This window comes from Conger conger, chromosome 6 (genome assembly GCF_963514075.1).
Source record: "Conger conger chromosome 6, fConCon1.1, whole genome shotgun sequence".
Lineage (NCBI taxonomy): Eukaryota > Metazoa > Chordata > Actinopteri > Anguilliformes > Congridae > Conger > Conger conger.
In genome coordinates, this window is record NC_083765.1 from 19,467,811 (window position 1) to 19,488,254 (window position 20,444).

The window sequence follows — 20,444 nt, forward strand, 5'->3', positions numbered from 1 at the left end:
ATTAACACTACAACTGTCAAGGTGGTAAATGTAAACAAGTTAATTACTGAGTGCTCTACCACAAATGTGCAGTCCATGCTCAGGGCACACCAAGTTTACAGTACTGTAAAACTTTACTGTATTTAGTCTACAGTAGTTTTTACATTATGCATAATTTTGTGCTGAGAAAAAAGATTTTCAGAAGGAATAAGTCTGGAGTACACAGAAGCAATATTAACCCTTTCACGGTGCAAAAAAAGGCGGATGCATTTCTATGCTACTAAGTCTTCATCAGTTATGAAAAAGGTATATGAAAATATACCTAGTGTTATATTATCCTAACAACATACTGCATTAGCATTATGTGTGCACAAAAGCGTTGAGATAACAGTTAACAGCCCTGCAGTTGTAGTGTTACTGAATGTGATTGTGTGTGTGTGAGTGTGTGTGTGTGTAAAAGTTGCAGCGCTACTGAGTGGAAACAGGAAACCACTGGAGCCTGTCCCACAAGAACACACACACACACATCAAAGGAGCAATGTCACAGGAAACACTGAATTAAACAACGCTACTGCATTTACGCCACAAAACAACACCGCAAATCCAATGAATTTATACTATAGAACAACAGAGCAAATCTATTCAATTGCATTCACATCTTCTGCAAATTCAGAAATGTACCATAACGTATAAACTGAAAACCTATAGCAAAATAGAATGACCATTTTCCGAATAGACTCTTTGCTGGAAGAAATGAAAATGAGTGATAATGAAAGGAGTATCCATCCATCACTGTATCCATGGAAACAGCACAGACGGGTGTATGGTACCGTGTCCTGGATGTTGAAGGTGACTCTGGGTCCGGGGGATGATGCTTCCACTCGCACGTCTGGAAGATCGTCAACATCCCCGATTCTAGAGCTGAGGATCAGATAAAGCATCATATCCAGACAGAAGCATAATAATCCCAACACAACAGCCAGTTCTATACAGTTGTATATGCACATACATCTGATATACCCCTACATATGTGATATTCTAACCCATAGAAATGGCTTCACATAATTCGGGTGAATCAGTAACATCTCACACCTTTACTAGTGCATCGCCATCACATGGACTGAAATGAGTAAAACACACACACAGACACATGCACACGTAGGCGCACACATACACGAAGAAACACACGTACACACGTGCGCACACACGCGCGTGCACGCAGACACACACGCATGCACGCACAGACACACACGCACGCACAGACACACGTGCACGTACAGACACACGCGTGCACGCACAGACACACGCGCACGCAGACACACGCGTGCACGCACAGACACACGTGCACGCAGACACACACGTGCACGCACAGACACACGTGCACGCAGACACACGTGCACGCACAGACACACGTGCACGCACAGACACACACATGCACGCACAGACACACACGTGCACGCACAGACACACACGTGCACGCAGACACACACGTGCACGCACAGACACACACGTGCACGCACAGACACACGTGCACGCAGACACACGTGCACGCAGACACACGTGCACGCAGACACACACAGACACACACGTGCATGCATAGACACACATGCGCACGCACAGACACATGTGCACGCACAGACACACACGTGCACACAGATACACTCGTGCACGAACAGACACACGTGCACGCACAGACACACACACTCTGCAGTGTTCTTACCTGGCCCGCTCCAGTCTCTTGGGTGGAGCTCTTCCTGTAGCAGAGATGCTCTTGGAGCGGTTATAACTGGGCTTGTACCCCAGACCCCACTTGTCTTTTAACGAGGCCGCCTGTTAAGGGAACAAAAATCAGCTGCTACTCAGGAGCCAATCACAATTCAATCTGTTACCCTACAAGTGACTGCAAATCACAACTCACCAATCTATTACCCTACAAGTGACAGCAAATCACAACTCAATCTATTACCCTACGTGACAGCAAATCACAACTCACCAATCTATTACCCTACATGTGACAGCAAATCACAACTCACCAATCTGTTACCCTACATGTGACAGCAAATCACAACTCACCAATCTATTACCCTACATGTGACAGCAAATCACAACTCACCAATCTATTACCCTACATGTGACAGCAAATCACAACTCACCAATCTATTACCCTACATGTGACAGCAAATCACAACTCACCAATCTGTTACCCTACATGTGACAGCAAATCACAACTCACCAATCTATTACCCTACATGTGACAGCAAATCACAACTCACCAATCTGTTACCCTACATGTGACAGCAAATCACAACTCACCAATCTATTACCCTACATGTGACAGCAAATCACAACTCACCAATCTGTTACCCTACATGTGACAGCAAATCACAACTCACCAATCTATTACCCTACATGTGACAGCAAATCACAACTCACCAATCTGTTACCCTACAGGTCTTTCTCACCCTCATACTGGATCTGCGGAGCTTCTTCCGCACGTCTCTCCTGATGTCGTTCACCGCCACAGACTCCAGCTGCTGGTACCGCTGGATCTCCTGGTTAATGGTGCCTTCACTCGCCCCCAGTTTCCTGGAGGAAAGAGTAAGTGACTGTGAGCGAGAGAGAGTGTGTGTATGTGACAAAGAGAGACAGAGTCTATAAATGTGCATTTGTGTGCGTGTGGGAGACAGAAAAAGTGCATGTGTGTGCGTTTTTCTAATGCTGAGTTTTATATGTTTTAAAAGCTTTAAGAATTATAAGTATGTTTCTGATATATTGAGGCATTGTGCAAAACTGCTGTGTGAAGACAAGCTTCTGCTAGGCAGGGTTTGACATCTGTGAGTCTTCCCCTTTCAGACTGCAACATGTATCCTAACATTTGATATCGGGAAGCTGAGTTTCAATGTTTGTGTGTGTCCGCATGTGCACATGTGTGAGTGAGAGAGTGTGTGAGCGAGTGTGCGTCGGAATGTGTCCACATGTCATAGTAAGGACCAATGAAAATCCTCAACCCTTACTTGAGGTCGTCGATGACCTTGGCCTGTTCGTTCAGCTCACGGATGTCCACCAGTCGCTTAGAAAACTTGCGCCCGCGCGAATCCACAGTCTGGCTTCCCGCCAAAACCTGCCGCCGGTGGTCTATGGGCTCCTGTTGGGGGGTTGGGAGATCTGGTTAAACCCCAAACTGCCCCCGGCGCACTCTGCCCCCCTAATAGCTGCCCCCACATGCAAATCAAACCCCGTCACCACCAGGACAGGAACAGTGCCACACCAAGAGAGTTCACACTAAGAAAGTTCCACCTTTGAATTACAGTAAGAGAACGCATTGCTGTGCAAACTCTGTACAGAATTAAATTAGCGTCATGAACAACAGAGGATCATTCCCATTTAAATTCCACTGTGATATCAAATAACCCCCCCCACCCCTCAAATTCAATTTCCTCACAACACACAGTACACCCTGTGAGGGGAAAAAAACGGAACCCAAAAACCCCCAAAGCCCTGGAAACGCAGCTGTAACTGCCGAGTGACAGGCCCTCTTCGGCTCTCAGCTCCTGGAGCTGATTCACTCTCTCTGTTTCTGCTTTCACAAAATGGCCGCCCTTGGATGTCACTCGGCAGTTGGAGCTGTGATGAGAACCAGTGTAGGGAGGTGACTGGACAGGACAGGACAAGCGGACATTGATTGGTGGCTCCGGGTGGATTTCTGGCTACATACACAGCCCCAGGAGAGGGGCCTGTTGTCCCGCATCACCCCCGCCTTAGACAGGGCCCTCTCCGGATCGGCGAACACGTTCAGGTACTCAGCCGGGATGGGGGAGCGTGGAGAACATGGAGTCTTTGGGCTAAGGCCCAGCAGGTGGTTAACCAGACGCCTCTTAAATGTGATTCTAGGGCTGCAGTCCCCCTCTACGGGCTGTAAACAACGAGGCTAGTATCAGGTTAAACACAGCACCTTAAACAGGCTAGTATCAGGTTAAACACAGCACCTAAGCAGGCTAGTATCAGGTTAAACACAGCACCTAAGCAGGCTAGTATCAGGTTAAACACAGCACCTAAGCAGGCTAGTATCAGGTTAAACACAGCACCTTAAACAGGCTAGTATCAGGCTCAACACAGCACCTTAAACAGGCTAGTATCAGGTTAAACACAGCACCTAAGCAGGCTAGTATCAGGTTAAACACAGCACCTAAGCAGGCTAGTATCAGGTTAAACACAGCGCCTAAGCAGGCTAGCATCAGGCTCAACACATCACCTTAAACAGGCTAACACCAGGTTAAACACAACACCTAAACAGGCTAGAATCAAGCTAAACACAACACCTTAAACAGGCTAGCATCAGGTTAAACACAGCACCTAAACAGGTTAGCGTTAGGCTAAACACAGCACATTAAACAGGCTAGTACCAGGCTAAACTCAGCACCTAAACAGGCTAGCATCAGGTTAAACACAGCACCTAAACAGGCTAGCATCAGGTTAAACACAGCACCAAAACAGATTAGTGTTAGGCTAAACACAGCACCTTAAACATGCTAGCATCAGGCTCAACACAGCACATGAAGCACACAGGACCTTAAACACACATCCCATAACTCTGATTCCCTTGTTACAAGACACAAAAAAATTGTAGGAAAAGATGTAGGGAAACAAAAGAACTGTACCTTTATTCAGGATTATTCTAAAATACTTATCTGTAAACTACAAGGAGCCCAGTTTCCACACATCCACATCAGCCACATATATGCTGGCAGATTTTATTTGGTTTCAAGGTTTTCTATCATGACCTAGTTGTGCACGTTAACGTGAATGCATTTTGTGGTTTTTGAATCCTAGAATGCGATCAAAGTTGGCCGTTTCCTTGGGAGATGATTCGATCTTTTGCATCCTTGGTAACCACAGCAAAGCTTACAGTTGGAAAACTACATGAATCAACACATACTCAATGTGGCACTTTGAGAAACACATTGGGCGAAACCATAGTCATGGTGCCTCGTAAGAGCCACAGGAAAGGCTTACATCTCATCGTCATCGGGAAAAGGCATCCCCAAAGGGTGAAAAGTGACATACCTGAGTTCCCCAGCAATCAATAACCTCACGGTGGAGATGTATTAAGATGTAAACACCCAGGAGATGCAGACTATAGGAGCTTCTCCAACATGGTGAGAACAATAGATGAGCTGTAGCCCCTGTCGAGTTGACCCCTGTCGACTTCACCCCTGTCGACTCCACCCGTCGAGTTCACCTGTGGAGTTGACCCTGTGAAAGCCGTGTGGGAGGACTCACCACGTGGACGATGGGGGACATGGTGTCAGGGTCGTCCTCATCCGATAGGTCGGCCTTGTTGACAGAGTTGAGGTCGGCGATGTCGTCCGCGTCTTCCTCCCCCGTCAGCGAGGTCAGCGTGTTCCCCAGGGCGTTCAGCCGCTTGCCGATGTTGGGATCCATGTGAACATCGATACCGCACATCTTCCACAAGACGTTCAGAGTCCAGGTCCCCGCACTGCTGCTCTCTGTGACACACACACACACACACACACACACACACACACACACACACACACACACACACACACACACACACACACACACACACACACACACACACACACACACACACACACACACACACACACAAAGTTGTAACTGAGGCATCCTCCTCACACACCGGTGCCACCTAATGGCAGAGCAGCTCTCTGAAAGCTGCAGACGAGCCTATAATGGCCTGAAGGCACTCACCTACAGAAGACTGGCCTGTGGTTCTGGAGCACACTTCATAGGTTCCGTCTGGGACAACACCTTCAAAACACAGGACAAATTCACACCACTGCCATAGCTGCCACACTGCAGAACCAACGCAGCCCCAGCAGACGTAACTGTCCCAGGATACCCATCACACTCCCATCCTGCAGGGCTCAGCAGACATCAGTACCCTCAATATTATAAAACAATGCTAAAAATGACAATAACACTACTATTAATATTAGCCCTACAGTTTCACCACAGGTATTTTAATTAATGTCGAGGACAAAGGGCACTTTGCATTAATTCACACAAACACAACGACATAGTGGCAAAAATATTCAGACTTCAATTGACAAATTCAAATATATTTTAATTTCCATGAGTAACTGTATGCCGCTTGTAAGGGTACAATAGTCATCCTTGTCGCCACTTGTGGTGCTCGGTAAAACAATAACTGGTATTTTTAAATATAGCTCAATCTTCAGCCAGTAGTCCAAAATGGTGGATCAGGCTGTCCATTTAGATCAATTACACCCTCTACTGGTGAAGCGCAGACGCAGCAGGCAGGCGGGACCCTTACAGGCGTTCATGACTAGCTCGCCCCGCACTTCTGGCTTCCAGTCATCCCAGGTGCGCTCGAAGCCCTCGGCGAAGCGAAGGCAGAAGTTCTTGAAGTGGCCCTTACTGACCAGCGACTCCGACGAGCAGGCAGTGATCAGCGTGCTCTCGATCGTCAGGACCAGGGCGGAGCCTGTGTCAAAATCCAGGCTGTGATTGGCCTGGGAAAGGGGGGGGCGGGGGTCAAACAGACACCAAAACAGGGTCAACGTTTGAGGCCGTCCCCACAGTTAGGTAAAAATGTAAAGTGTAGGAGTGGATAAGAGTAGATTGCAGGTTACTTTTCTTGCACATTTTGCTTCACAGCTGGGTATACTGTTGCGTTCCATAACTGGAAAATGTCCTTTCTATGGAAATAAGGGATAAAACTGTAATTCCTTTCTTTAGCGCAATTTTCAAATGTATTTATCAGTACTGTAAAAAACACCAACCTCTGTGCAGTACCCGAGTCAATACAAATTTAATTGGAATAAAATAATCGGATTTATCATTGAATTTTGGTTAATGCTAGGGTCTCAGTACTGGGCTAAAAATCTGAATTACTTCCAATTAAATTTTGCTTCAGTTCGAGCCCCTACCACACCGCACACCAAGCATCATACAGCTTTCCTTCCACATCCGTCTGGCAGCGGTTTGCCACAGCAACACTACAACAACACCAACTTTATTCATTCAGACTTGCTAAAAACCGTAGAGGCATTTAAGCACCAAGGCTAAGAAGCTAAGATCTGCTGTTAGCATTAGCATTCCAACTCTGTCCAAGGCTAATAGCTGCTAGCTGTTAGCAATAGTGTTAGTGTTCCAACCCTGGCCAAGGCTAATAGCTGCTAGCTGTTAGCATTAGCATAAACTCTTGAGCATGACTCTGGCCAAGGCTAATAGCAGCTAGCTGTTAGCATTAGCATGAACCCTAGCAAGGCTAACCCTACCTGAGTAGTGCAGGTGATGGGCAGGCAGATGCCCAGGTCATTGACGGTGAGCTGCAGGAACAGGGTGCTGAAGGCCTGGGCCGAGGTCTGCTGGATACCAGGCAGCTTGTCCACCACCTCCTTGGTGGCCATGTGGATGTCCTTGTTCAAGGCCAGACGCTGCTCGTTCCAGTTGTCGTACGCAGCCTTGTAGTTCAGCCAGAAGAGCACCGCTGCAATGAGGGGCAAAATTCTATTTAATTCAAATTTTACATTTTACATTTTTGTCATTTGGCAGACGCTTTTAATCCAAAGCGACTTACAAGTGCATAGGTTCTACCACAAGTCAAAGCATCACAACCAGAACTAGGGAAATACACATGGAATGCTGTTGTAAACATATAGTCGTCATCATAAGTGCAAATTTTTTTTTTTTTTTGGGGGGGGGGGGGTTAGACAAGGATAGGGGTATCAGAAAGGGGGGGGGGGGGCAGGGGAAATCAGGGGGGAGGACTAAGGTAGAGTTTGAAAAGGTGTGTTTTGAGTCTGCGTCGAAATAGGGGGAGGGATTCTGCTATCTTGACAGTGGTAGGCAAGTCATTCCACCACTGAGGAACCAGAACGTAAAACAGGCGTGAACGTGCAGCTCGACCGCCAGGTGCTCGTAGAGAGGGAACCATAAGGCAACCAGAGCTGGCAGACCGGAGTGGTCTAGCTGGGGAGTAGGGAGTGATCAGGGATTGTATGTAAGGTGGAGCAGCCTGAAATGCCAACACTAGGGCCTTGAATCGGATGCGTGCGGCAATAGGAAGCCAGTGGATGAGCCGACCTGGGCTGACTGGTGATCAGGCGGATCAAATTAGATTTTATTTGTATAAATTTGTATCAAACAATCAAGTTGTAAATGTAGATGGAAATAACAGAAATGTGTTCTGTGTTAACTGCCAGCTGTTCATACTCATCTGCAGAGCCTAAAAATGAACAGGAACGAGGCCCATGGGCACAATTTTAGGGGGTGGGTACCTCTGTCAAAGGCCACAGGCTGGGCAAAGACGATTGGCCGGTTCAGGGTGATGAGCACGGCCTCTTTATCGGAGGAGCCACTGATCTCCTCCTGCAGGGCGTTTCTCAGGCCGATGCGCGTGCGGAAGTATGCCACCTGGTGGAAGTCCGAGCCGGCCTCCTCGTACACCTGTTAACGCACGCACAGCTGTTAATGCACAAACACACACACACACGCACACACACGCGCACACACGCACATCTCTGTTAACACACAGCCACAAAGTCAGGTTCTCTGGCAAAATGTAGAAATGTAGGCCCTCTACCCATATTCGAGTCTAACTAGTGATTCCCTAGCTTATCGTGGGCCTCTAGCCATACACCAGTGTAACTGCAGTTAGACATCCCGCCCTTTACACCTCAGCTGATCTGCACTGAGCAGCTTGGCACAAATAGCTAGCCAGGTAATGGTATACTTGTAATAAAACAATACAGCACAAGGCAACACAATAATCAAACAAACCATTCATCCTTCATCAGTGCAGTTACTTTAGAAAAACACTTTTTTTAAGACCGAAAAATGCACTAGATGTAGAGGTGATAAACTCTTGTGACGTGTGCAGTGTGCTAACTCTCCCTGTCTGAGACCACCTGGCTCAGCCCACCTGGTGCTTGACGATCTGACCCAGGGCCAGGTTCAGGTCCACCTGGCACTTCCCGAACAGCTTCAGGTAGCTGCTGCTGCCAGGCTGAGCCTTGCACTGGATGCGATTGGAGAGCTCCAGCTCGATCAGGCCCGTCTCAAAACGCACCGCTCTCATGGAGGGCGTGGTGGCGGTCATCTGGATGCCCTGCACATCCGAGGAGAAAGGCGTGAACTTCAGACTTTCCTTCACCAAGGAGGCTTCAACGAGTCCCATGAGTTTCAGCGAGTCTCCACCTTAAACATGACTTTCAGCGAGTCTCCACCTTAAACATGACTTTCAGCGAGTCCTACCTTAAATGTGAGGTTAAGTGAATACAGGAGGATCTTGGGCTTGTCACCGTCTGTGGAAAGGTCATGCTCGTTCCACAGTGGGATGGGCTGCTCTCCTCCTGTGTGTACACACACACACACACACACACACACACACGCAAACACACACCTGTGCTTAACTACGTCTCACTATTAAAGTACTCATTATTTTCCTCCAGGCAAAAGATGACAACAAATGTTGACCAAAACAGGCTGGTGCAATGGATCCAAGGTGTAAAAGGCATTTCAGAAGAGAAATGTGGTGCTCCTACCTGAGACTTTCTGGATCACCTCGTTCACCTCCTTCATGAACACCTTCTGCAGGAACACCAGGTGGTTCAGGAGGTCAGTGGTCAGGTTGTGCTCAAACGAGCCGATCTGTAAGGAGAGGAAGGTGAGGTAAACTATCGCTGGCCAACGACCCAAATGGCAGGAAGAAGAGAGTTTTGAGACTCCCATGAATACCAAAGCTCCTGTGGGCAGTCTACCAACTATTTAACAAACCAAAATTAAATCAAGTTACATTTTGTAGCTGACCAAGCCCTGCTCTCTTGTCCCTATCGGCCATCTACCAAAAAGCCCCCCCAAGTCATCACCTCGGCAACGCAGCGCAGGTAGTTGCCCTGGAGATAGTTGCCCTGCTTGGTGGGAAATTCGTCGGGGCCCCAGCCCTGGTCGGAGTGGCTGTCGTGGTCCTCCATGATGTACTCCCCCGACATGGTGACGGGGGGGAGAGTGAGGCTGGCCGACGGCTGCATGGTGGACGTGTCGACCGGCGACACCTTCGACTGGAAGCGCAGCTTGTGATTGGGCAGCTCAAAGGTGAAACTAGTCTGAGCACCTGTGCAAACAAGGAGAGGAGACACAGGTGAGGGCCACAGGCGTGCAAACGAGGACAGGAGACACAGGTGAGGGCCACAGGCGTACAAACGAGGAGAGGAGACACAGGTGAGGGCCACAGGCGTACAAACGAGGAGAGGAGACACAGGTGAGGGCCACAGGCATACAAACGAGGACAGGAGACACAGGTGAGGGCCACAGGCGTACAAACGAGGACAGGAGACACAGGTGAGGGCCACAGGCGTACAAACGAGGAGAGGAGACATAGGTGAGTTGATACCGTGTATCATCAGTCACTCACAGATCTGAACCAATGACATAGTCAGTGACTAGCAGATCATAGACTATCCTTCATGAGGTTCATGAGGTCTTACTCTCCCAGTCAGAGCAGATTGTGAAAGCAGATTGGAGAACTGGAACAGCTGACCACAAAAGAGTATACCACGTCCTGATTGGTTCTAAGAAAGAGGAGTGTCCTGCGTCCCGAATGGCTTTATGGAAGAGGAGTGTCCTGATTGGCTGTAAAAGCTCACCCGTCATGCCGTGGCTCCTCATGCGGCCCATCTTGTACTCGGCCTTGAGCGAGGGCAGCAGCGCCGCCCCGATGGTGATGCCGTCCATCATGGCGCTGAACTTGAGCACGATGGGCTTCTTCTCCAGGCCCTCGGGCAGCTGGGGGAACTCCGCCTCCACCGGCGTCTGCGTCACACTGGAGGAGGTCTTATCCGAGGCCAGGGGCGTGGCTGTGTCCTCTCTGCTGGGCGGGGGCCTGAGAGGGAGGGAGAGAGAGAGAGAGAGAGGGAGAGAAAGAGAAAGAGAGAGTGAAAGAGAGGGAGAGAGAGAGAAAGAGAGAGGGAGAGGGAGAGAGAGAAAGAGAGAGTGAAAGAGAGGGAGAGAGAGAGAGAAAGAGAGAGCGAAAGAGAGGGAGAGGGAGAGGGAGAGAGAAAGAGAAAGAGAGAGAGTGAAAGAAGTAGAGGGGGAGAGAGAGACCCAAAGAAGACCTCATTAGTTACTCTCACAGTTTGAAACTGTCGTTAAATATGCAATGTTATTTCTTTCCTCGCAGACACTTTTCCATCCACAGCTGAGCTTGCTTTTACAATACAAGTTAAAACAAAAGAAAAAAACATATAAAACAAACAATACAAGAGAAATTTTCAAGTCAACAAGAACTGCACCCCTGATCTGCAGGGGAATGATGCATTCACATGAATGTTAACCGTGGGGCTAACGTGACTCTGTTCTGTTAAAGGGCAGCCCAATTAAGGGTCCTCCAAACCTGAGACTTACGCGGCGGAGGGCTGGCGGATCAGGTCGGAGATCTGCTTGGAGAGCTGGTGTGAGCTGCGGACCATCATGCTGTGCAGCGTGGCGGGGTGCTGGGGGATGTTGATGATGATGGCGCCCACCTTGAACACAGCCGCGTTGTTGGTCTTCAGGCCGCGCTGGGCGCTATATAGTGCCTGGGACTTGGCGATGTTGCACTTTACAACCGTTCTGTAACAGACGAAACCTGGTCATCCACACGTACCTCACACTGCTCTCGAGAGTACTCTCTAACACAACGCAGGCAGTTAACACTCCAGGGCCAATTTTTCAGCCAAAATTGGCGTGGCACATTCGAACAAGCGCGGTGACGGACGTATTAGGAATAATCAGCAAGCATTAACCACATGGGAGTGTACAAATTCACCGTCAGGCAAACGTTTCAGCGTAACTTAGGAACACAGTCACTGATACACACAAGCACAGAGAGGTCAGACAAAGACTACAGCACAGGGCTCATGGGATAGCATTCAGACACCGCGGTACACGTGTGATCTACTCCAGTCATCGTGTGGCTGATTACGTATTCTGTTGAATTTACTAAAGTTCACGCAATTAACGAGGGTTGAATTGTGCATGAAATTTCTCTGCCTCTAGAGAGTAGGCGTAAACCGAGGCGCAAGACAGAAACACAGATCTGGGCTTCGAAGATGTAATCTTTGCAACAAGAATCACACTATTTAAACCCCCAGAGCAAGAAATAATCAAACGGATTATTAATAATAAATATTAATGAATGATTGGAGCGAAGCAATAATTAAGGCTGGGTGTTTGTCACAGAAATATTTACAAAATAATGAGCACGATGGGCTTTCGATGAGATATTGGTTAATTAAATTAAGCTACATCTCATGCGAAGCAGTGGGAAGTGACTGAAATAGTTTTTAAAAAGTGTTGCCGTTAGTAAAAAAAAAAATAGGAGTAGGCTAAATGCAATGATATGCTGCTTTTAATCACTTTTGTCCATGGCGGAGAGCGTGTTTGTTCGGATTAGTTTTCCTCCAAGACAATAGCGGAAAAGAAATGGATTTAAAGGGACTGCCAAAAAAAAGAAAATCCAACTTCTGTGACAAACACAGCCATACAAAGAATTACGCTTCTGGGAGAAATAAAAGATGTACTGGTACCTCCCACACAACGGTCCCATTCTATCTCGGCAATAGTGAAGCTCATTGCAATGTTACATCTCGCCTTTAATTGAAACACCGGTTTTAACTGTGCTGTTTAAGATCTGTCTCTTTCGCAAAAATGCGGTTTCTAGGCAGTCCCATTCGCTGAGTGCATAATGAGCTGTAGCCTTTGTAAATAAGACGTTAATTTCAGGCAGACTGCGACTGCGGCAATATGCTCTCATCAGGCCGCATTTTGCGCTGTGAGCTTCATGTACGTAAATACGGCCCCGAGAGTTCTTCCTCCCTCAGTGAGTTCTCCGCGTTCACCCTTCACCCGCATACTTCCACACCTGCATTACCTGCACTGCCCAGCAGAGGTCAGAACAGTGTTCTTCCACCAGCTCTGTTTCAGACACACAACTTTGTGGTATGTACAGAGAGCAGGGGCTGTGTTGGTCACTGATTGGATAATTCTAAGGTAGCAAACATGTTGTATTCTGTGCACGGGTGACACTGGCCTGGGACCATCGCAGCGCTTCCTGTTCATTGGTCAGAGAGCTTAATTACTGGATCAATCAGACAGCACACAGTCTGACAACCTCTCTCTGCACCACAGCTAACATTGAGCTACACGCAGCGAAACGCATTAAATGAGACTGAACAACAAACTGTGACCTCAACCAAAAACTGTGCCCCCCCCCTGCCCCCATGATCCCAGGCCTTATGCTGCACACCCTTCCCCGGGTGCAGTCAGTCAAGGCCTGGAGGGACAGTCCAGGTAAGGCTAGGGCAAAGCACAGGGGACATGACACAGGCCAGGTGAAACTCCAGGGTCAAGGGTCAAGGGTACATTGGGCACAAAGCTGGTGCTGCCAACTCAAACACAGAAAGCAAGCGGTACACCCAGAGCACTGCGGCACAGCTAGCAGGGGTCAGGGGTCAGGGGTCAGGCCCTGTCATGCAGGGAGCAGTTCACATACAGAAACTCTTGTTTGGCTGTGCTGGTGGGAGACGTGGGGAAGTCCTCCAGCCTATGCGAGGAGATTGAAGAGAAAAAGGCAAGAAGTAAAGAAGGAAAAACAAACAAAAAAAGAGCAAATGAGGAATAAGCATGGTGCAGAAACGGGTACAGAAACAGTATCCAGCCCAAAATACAGTCCCCATTCTTTAAGAAATCACCCACACTCAGACAGCAGAGAAGGTGGTGAGTGTAAGGGAGTCCTTGTTCAAGAGGAAAGGTCTGCTTTTGTCAAGCACTGGCAGGTTACAGCTTGGATATGCTTGCAGTAACATGGGATTGTAAGAAATTATTTCAGCTTGGGACCTGGATTTAGCCAAGCTGTACAGGATATGCACGTTTCCAAAAGGGTCAAATGCTCCTAACGTGCCCCTGGGGCACTTTTCACAGAACAGCTTCTGGTGTCCTTTTGATGGCAAGTCAGGTCACATCAGAAGTTTGGGTTATTTCTCAGGTAAGAAAATGTTCTCAGAAGGGCAAGGCTGGCTTGTTCCTGTAACTGTGGCTGCAGTGCATTCTGGGTTATGCTCACATTAAAGAGATTGTAGCTTATTTTATGAAAATATAAAAACAGATTGCTCCATTTGTCATTTTAGAATTACACTGACAAAAACGCGTGAGAAATAAAAACAATTGAAAAATGAAAATGGGATTATTGCTCATAACCCAGGTTATCAAAGCAGGACACAATCAAATTAAGCACCAGCTTTCGGTAATAAACCACTCGCATAATTAAAGGCTTGCAAAGTGAGAGGAAATTCAAAATGTACAGGACAGCCTGCTCAAAAGGAAAAGCACAACATAAACTAATTAACATACGGGATTTCACACTAAGCTGCCTATAGTCACATGACCCGAGAGTAGGCGGGGGTGGGAGATACTCACTGTATGTTCGGGGTGATGCCCTCTAGCAGGACGATGTTGACCCCCCCAATGTGAGCAGAAGCACACGTCTCCGTCATCTTCTGGTGCAGTATGTCTACGAGAGGGAGGGGGGCATTAGACCTCCGGCAGCATGGGGCCGTGTGTGTGTGTCAAACATTAGCGCACAGGTGAAGTAACAGGGAACTACAATGAGCCTCTTTTCCTTGCTATTTTTCCTGCTCCTAGCTTCACCCACCAGGAGCAGTTAGGAAAATAAGTGAAGACGGGGAATTAAGAGAAACGTGAATTCGGCAATTGGAATGTCCTTGCTCTTTCAAACGTCAGTTACAGATGTAGATGGGCGGCAAGACTTAACTTCTACTTCTAGCTCCCAGTAGGAACATTTAAGGGGTTGGAATGTGCTAAAAGATGCCAGAACGCAATCTATTTCCAGGTCAGGACCAAAAAGAAAAAGGCAAAGAGGCTAAAATAAGGGATTGGGATGGAGGGAGGAGCCGCTGGTCTTCACCGCTCACCCTTCATCTTCTCCTTGAGGGTGAAGCTGCCGTGGATCTTCTTCAGCTCGGCCTCCATGGTGAGGCCCCCGATGTCGGCCTCCAGGTGCGTGCGGCTCACCATGCCCACGCCGAACACGATGAGCGTGACGTGCTGGGGCTCTGCGTTCACCAGGCTGCGGCGCCGCGCCGGCCTGCTGGGGCTGCAGGGGTCCTGCTCGTTCTCAAACACCACCCTGCAGGGGGGCTCCGAGGGGCTGCGGCCGCCCTCTGCACGCACACACACACACACACGCACGCGCACGCACGCACACACACACGCACGCACACACACACGCACGCACACACACACGCACGCACACACACACGCACGCACACACGCACGCACACACACACGTGCGGGACAAACACATTCACACACGCGGGACAAACACATTCACACACACACGCACGCGCGTGCACGCACACGCACACGGGACAAACACATTCACACACGCAGGCACACACATGCAGGCAGGCAGGCACGCACACACACACACACACACACGCAGGACAAACACATTCACAAACACAGGCACACATATGCACACACACACGCACAGGACAAACGCACACACGCACATGCAGAACAACACATTCATGCATGCAGGCAGACAGGGAGAAAAGAGCAAACCGATAACAGTCTGATAAAAAGCCCACCCTGAAGGTAAGGCCCTACCCATCAGCCCCAGCCTGTGAGGCCCAAACCATAATCATAATCCCTGGCGGTAAGGCTGTACCCATAATCCCCGCAGTAAGGCCATACCCATATAGGGATGTGTACCGAGAGCCGGTATTTTTTGGTACCGGTTCCTAATTGGTCGGTACCAGAGTACCGCTAAAGATTCTGGACAAATGATACTGTTTTCGGTATTTTTCAAGAGTCTACCTAACCGTCGTGTAATTATGACGCAGCGCCCCGTTGATTTCTCTAGTAGTCAATATGTCGGCCGTAAGAGCTAAGCGCTCCAAGGTATGGGCTCACTTCATCAAACTCAATGAATCCTCGGCTCAATGCAATACATGCAAGAAAGTAGTTGCGTCAAAGGGAGGTAACACCAGCAACATCATGAAACACTTGCAGTCTACCCATAGCATAAAGCTGAAGGAGTGCGGCGTGTTAAACAACGCATCTAAAGTTAGCAACCCGGGAGACGCTAACAACACCGTGCCCAGGCAGACTCCGACAGTGTTTCTTCATCAAGTCACGGTGAGTGTATGAATCATTAAAGGGGAAGTGAAATACTAGATTAAGTTGGCATAATTTACAAGATTGATTCCCAATATATACATCCTTAAAGGTTTAAGACTGCCAGTAAAGCTGGATTAAAAATAGTAAGTAATTACCCTTTTTTATAACATGCGCAGCGCCATTTTATCCGAGTGTATAGCGTGACGTCACTGTCCAGAGCGATCTCGGCTGCTGCCAGAGAAAGTAAATATGTTGCTTTTCCTTAACAAAAACTGTTAGGGCTAAATGCGTCAGGAGAAGCGCCTCCCCTACACTGTTCTGTTTACATGTATGTGTCTGTTGGGTTGAACATGTAGGCAAGGGCTTTGGTCATCTCCCTAGGTTTTTTTATTTTATTTCATCTATTCTGAGAAGCATTTGTAATTTTAAGTTAAGCTTCTGTTCTGTTGAAGCATTATCACATTGACAGTTACCTTTAAGGCTGTATGGAGCTGCCTGCTCGTTTTTTTGACATACCTCGCACTGCTGACTTGCTAAGGGCCTAAAAGGCAGGTGCTGTAAGTTGTTTAATGATGTTGCTGGTGTTACCCCCCTTGTGGTAATAAAAAACGATTGAATCTTTTACCATCTTACAACGTCTTTATTTTATACACTAAATTACACGCCGTGGTATCGTTAAGAGTATCAATAAATACCGGCACCGATAAGGAGTATCGGTATTGGTATCGGTATCAATAAAATTCTAACGATACACATCCCTATACCCATAACCCCCTGCCCGTGAGGGCCTACCCATAAACCCCGGCGGTAAGGCCGTACCTGAGAGGCAGTTCTCGGGGGATCCCTTCTCCAGGATGCCGGTGGGGTCCGAGATGAGCGAGTAGAAGTTGAGCAGCTTGTACATGTTCTGCCAGCACTCGGCCGAGGGCTCGCTCTGCTCCGACACCGTGATGGAGTCCGAGTCGTCCATCTGGATGGTCATGTGATCGGCCACGTCCCGCGAGCCCTTCCGCGACACCCTGGAGGTGCGGCGCTCCGAGCGGCCCAGCGAGGCGCGTCCGCGCGGCTCCTTGCGGCCCAGCGTGTCCATGGCGACGGCCGCGCCGCGCTTCTTCTGCGCGCCCGCGCGGTTGGCTCCGTTCAGGCTGCCGCGGGAGCTGCGGCTGAAGTCGGACGAGCGGAAGTGGCGGTGCCCTCGGGCCTTGAAGGTGGGCGTGGGGGAGGCCGACCCGGCCATGTAGCGGTTCAGCTTGATGTCGTTCTGCTTGGCCTTGATGTCGTCGATCATGGTGCTGAACTGGTGGATGAGGCGCACCAGCGCCATGTCCACGTGCTGGCTGATGGACTGGCAGGAGATGGTGAAGTCGCAGTGGAAGGTGTTGTAGTGGCGGCGGTTGAGGTTGTGGAAGGACAGGGCGCTGGTGGAGTTCTGCGGCGTGCTCATGGACTTCTCCATCACCACGGCATTAAGGCTGAACGTCTCGATCATCAGGGCCGGCTTGAACTCCAGGGGGGGCAGGTTGACCATTCCCTGCCTGAACAAAGAACAGCACAAACAACCTCTGAAAACAACCGCACTCCAGGCCCCAGCCTACTGCGGGACCAACCAACTGAGCTGATCCCAAACCTCCACAACCTTACACCAACATGAATCAAAGTTCTCGGACAGATCGTACCTCCTGGACCGTTTATTCTTCCTGTCCTTGGACGTGTCTGAATCCACAATATCCGCGCGAAGGCACTCCAGGGTCCCCGAGAAAGAGAGGTGCTCCCCAAAATACATTCGGTAACTTAAGGGGGTGGCGTCCTGGGACTGGATCCCCGTGTGGCTCAGGAGGGGTTTAAACACCACCTGCAGAAGAGGACGGAGCACGGTCAGCAGAACTGTGGGCTTAGCTACAGGACAGGACACCAACAAGGGAACCCTCAACTGTGCAAGTCTAGGCCTGCTTCAGTTGAAACAACCAAGGTTAGCTACATACTCAGGCTATATAATTTGCTTATCAATTTGGCTATGTCCTGGTTGTGATACTTAGTGTTGTTGATTATAGAAATTATATAAAGCTGTTAATCTAAGCTTTTAGCAACTGTGCAAATCCAGGCCTGCCGCAGGGCTGGACACCCAAGGGCTCCCTCAGTTGTACAGGTCAGGGCCCGCTTCATTACTGTTCACCCGAGGGCACCCTCAGTTGTACAGGTCAGGGCCCGCTTCATTACTGTTCACCCGAGGGCACCCTCAGTTGTACAGGTCAGGGCCCGCTTCATTACTGTTCACCCGAGGGCACCCTCAGTTGTACAGGTCAGGGCCCGCTTCATTACTGTTCACCCGAGGGCACCCTCAGTTGTACAGGTCAGGGCCCGCTTCATTACTGTTCACCCGAGGGCACCCTCAGTTGTACAGGTCAGGGCCCGCTTCATTACTGTTCACCCGAGGGCACCCTCAGTTGTACAGGTCAGGGCCCGCTTCATTACTGTTCACCCGAGGGCACCCTCAGTTGTACAGGTCAGGGCCCGCTTCATTACTGTTCACCCGAGGGCACCCTCAGTTGTACAGGTCAGGGCCCGCTTCATTACTGTTCACCCGAGGGCACCCTCAGTTGTACAGGTCAGGGCCCGCTTCATTACTGTTCACCCGAGGGCACCCTCAGTTGTACAGGTCAGGGCCCGCTTCATTACTGTTCACCCGAGGGCACCCTCAGTTGTACAGGTCAGGGCCCGCTTCATTACCGTTCACCCAAGGGCACCCTCAGTTGTACAGGTCAGGGCCCGCTTCATTACCGTTCACCCGAGGGCACCCTCAGTTGTACAGGTCAGGGCCCGCTTCATTACTGTTCACCCGAGGGCACCCTCAGTTGTACAGGTCAGGGCCCGCTTCATTACCGTTCACCCGAGGGCACCCTCAGTTGTACAGGTCAGGGCCCGCTTCATTACCGTTCACCGAAGGGCACCCTCAGTTGTACAGGTCAGGGCCCGCTTCATTACTGTTCACCCGAGGAGAGCATCAACCATGCAAGTTTAGGCCTGCTTCAGGGATGAAAACCCGCAGCTAAATGACTTCATGTCATCAAGGGTCCAAGGTATCAGATGAACCTCAAACCAGTGTGCTGCTACCAGATATGCGGTAAGTACTACAAGGGACATTTCTCCTGACTAATTTTCCTGTTGAACTCAATGGAAGAATTGTCCAGGAGAAACAACCCTTGAAGTATCAGCAGGTTGTTTGAGGCTGATTTGATACCTCGGACCCTTGAAGACTTAAAGCCATTTAGCCAACAAATGTGTTCTATACTATATCAGCATAATTTACAGCTGAATCTAGTCCCGCCCCACAATTCCAAATACTATTTTATTCGACAGTATTTTAATTTGTCTCAAACATTGAAATGAAACATGCTACGTATATAACATTCTGTAATTCATTATGGTGAAACCAAAATGTATAAAAATGTGGTTAAATAAAAGCTATCTGCACTTTGTCCACATATGAATTGTTTGATTACAAACAGTGGAAACAATACATTAATCAAAAAAGGGCATGGTGTGTCCAGACTGGCACTAAGTCCTGAAGCCCTCTCTAAACGCTTGACCTGGGCGTCGGCCAGCTGCACAGCCACAGGGCACTGGTTCCCCTCCTCGATGTCAGCGATGTCGTCCTGGCTGGTGCTGTGCTGGGAGTGCGTGCCGTCCAGCGTGTTCTGGTCGCTGGAGAGCACAGTGTTAAAGTCTGACGCCGAAGGGATGGTGGGCAGGTTACAGGGAACCCCTGAGGAGGAGAGGAAGAGAGGAGGAACAGCTGAGAAAAGGAGACACTAAGGCTGTGTTTTCAATGACAAACCGAACAGCTCCGCAACATTTTTAAGAACAGAAAGAAGTCCCAATTTCTCAGATGTAAAGGATAAATGGCAGGGCCTTTGTGTCAAAGTGAGTACTAGCCTTCCTTGAGAAGGGCAAAAACGGGTATACAGAGTATTGTAAGCCCAGCTGAACAATACAGAGGGGTGTGTTAATGAGATTGAACAGGAAAGAGTGAATTGAGTGGGACAGAGAGTACACGGAACTCACAGATTTGCTCTCTTAGCAGATCATAATCACACATTAACACTGCTGATGGCATTGTCTCCATCTTCATTAATTAACACTGAAAATCTGTCAATGGGTGATGCATTACTCAGATTAATGTACCAGCACATCCTGTAATCCTCTTCTATATAAAGAACACACTGTGACCACATCTCTTTGGATACAAGACTAACCCACACTCAGCATACCAGGACCTA

The 20,444-nt window shown here is 49.0% G+C and overlaps 1 protein-coding gene across 13 annotated transcripts in view; it reads right to left on the reverse strand.

The window, feature by feature from the left end:
• The window catches only part of kiaa1109 (KIAA1109 ortholog), a 73,553-nt gene that overhangs the window by 19,218 nt on the left and 33,891 nt on the right, over window positions 1-20,444 (reverse strand). For 7 of the 13 annotated variants that reach the window (XM_061245759.1, XM_061245761.1, XM_061245769.1 and 4 more), the window contains exons 44-66: window positions 19,755-19,930; window positions 17,844-18,019; window positions 16,987-17,702; window positions 14,958-15,206; window positions 14,443-14,536; window positions 13,520-13,570; window positions 11,392-11,598; window positions 10,635-10,870; window positions 9,858-10,102; window positions 9,534-9,639; window positions 9,244-9,341; window positions 8,912-9,097; window positions 8,268-8,436; window positions 7,266-7,477; window positions 6,618-6,683; window positions 6,299-6,497; window positions 5,713-5,772; window positions 5,260-5,486; window positions 3,695-3,892; window positions 2,994-3,124; window positions 2,442-2,565; window positions 1,700-1,809; window positions 810-900 (exon numbers count right to left, since the gene is read on the reverse strand). In XM_061245759.1, the coding sequence (XP_061101743.1) occupies window positions 810-900; window positions 1,700-1,809; window positions 2,442-2,565; window positions 2,994-3,124; window positions 3,695-3,892; window positions 5,260-5,486; window positions 5,713-5,772; window positions 6,299-6,497; window positions 6,618-6,683; window positions 7,266-7,477; window positions 8,268-8,436; window positions 8,912-9,097; window positions 9,244-9,341; window positions 9,534-9,639; window positions 9,858-10,102; window positions 10,635-10,870; window positions 11,392-11,598; window positions 13,520-13,570; window positions 14,443-14,536; window positions 14,958-15,206; window positions 16,987-17,702; window positions 17,844-18,019; window positions 19,755-19,930 (4,127 nt within the window). The remainder of the gene's footprint in view (window positions 1-809; window positions 901-1,699; window positions 1,810-2,441; window positions 2,566-2,993; window positions 3,125-3,694; window positions 3,893-5,259; window positions 5,487-5,712; window positions 5,773-6,298; window positions 6,498-6,617; window positions 6,684-7,265; window positions 7,478-8,267; window positions 8,437-8,911; window positions 9,098-9,243; window positions 9,342-9,533; window positions 9,640-9,857; window positions 10,103-10,634; window positions 10,871-11,391; window positions 11,599-13,519; window positions 13,571-14,442; window positions 14,537-14,957; window positions 15,207-16,986; window positions 17,703-17,843; window positions 18,020-19,754; window positions 19,931-20,444) is intronic. The other 6 variants (XM_061245765.1, XM_061245763.1, XM_061245771.1 and 3 more) reach the window with 4 other exon arrangements.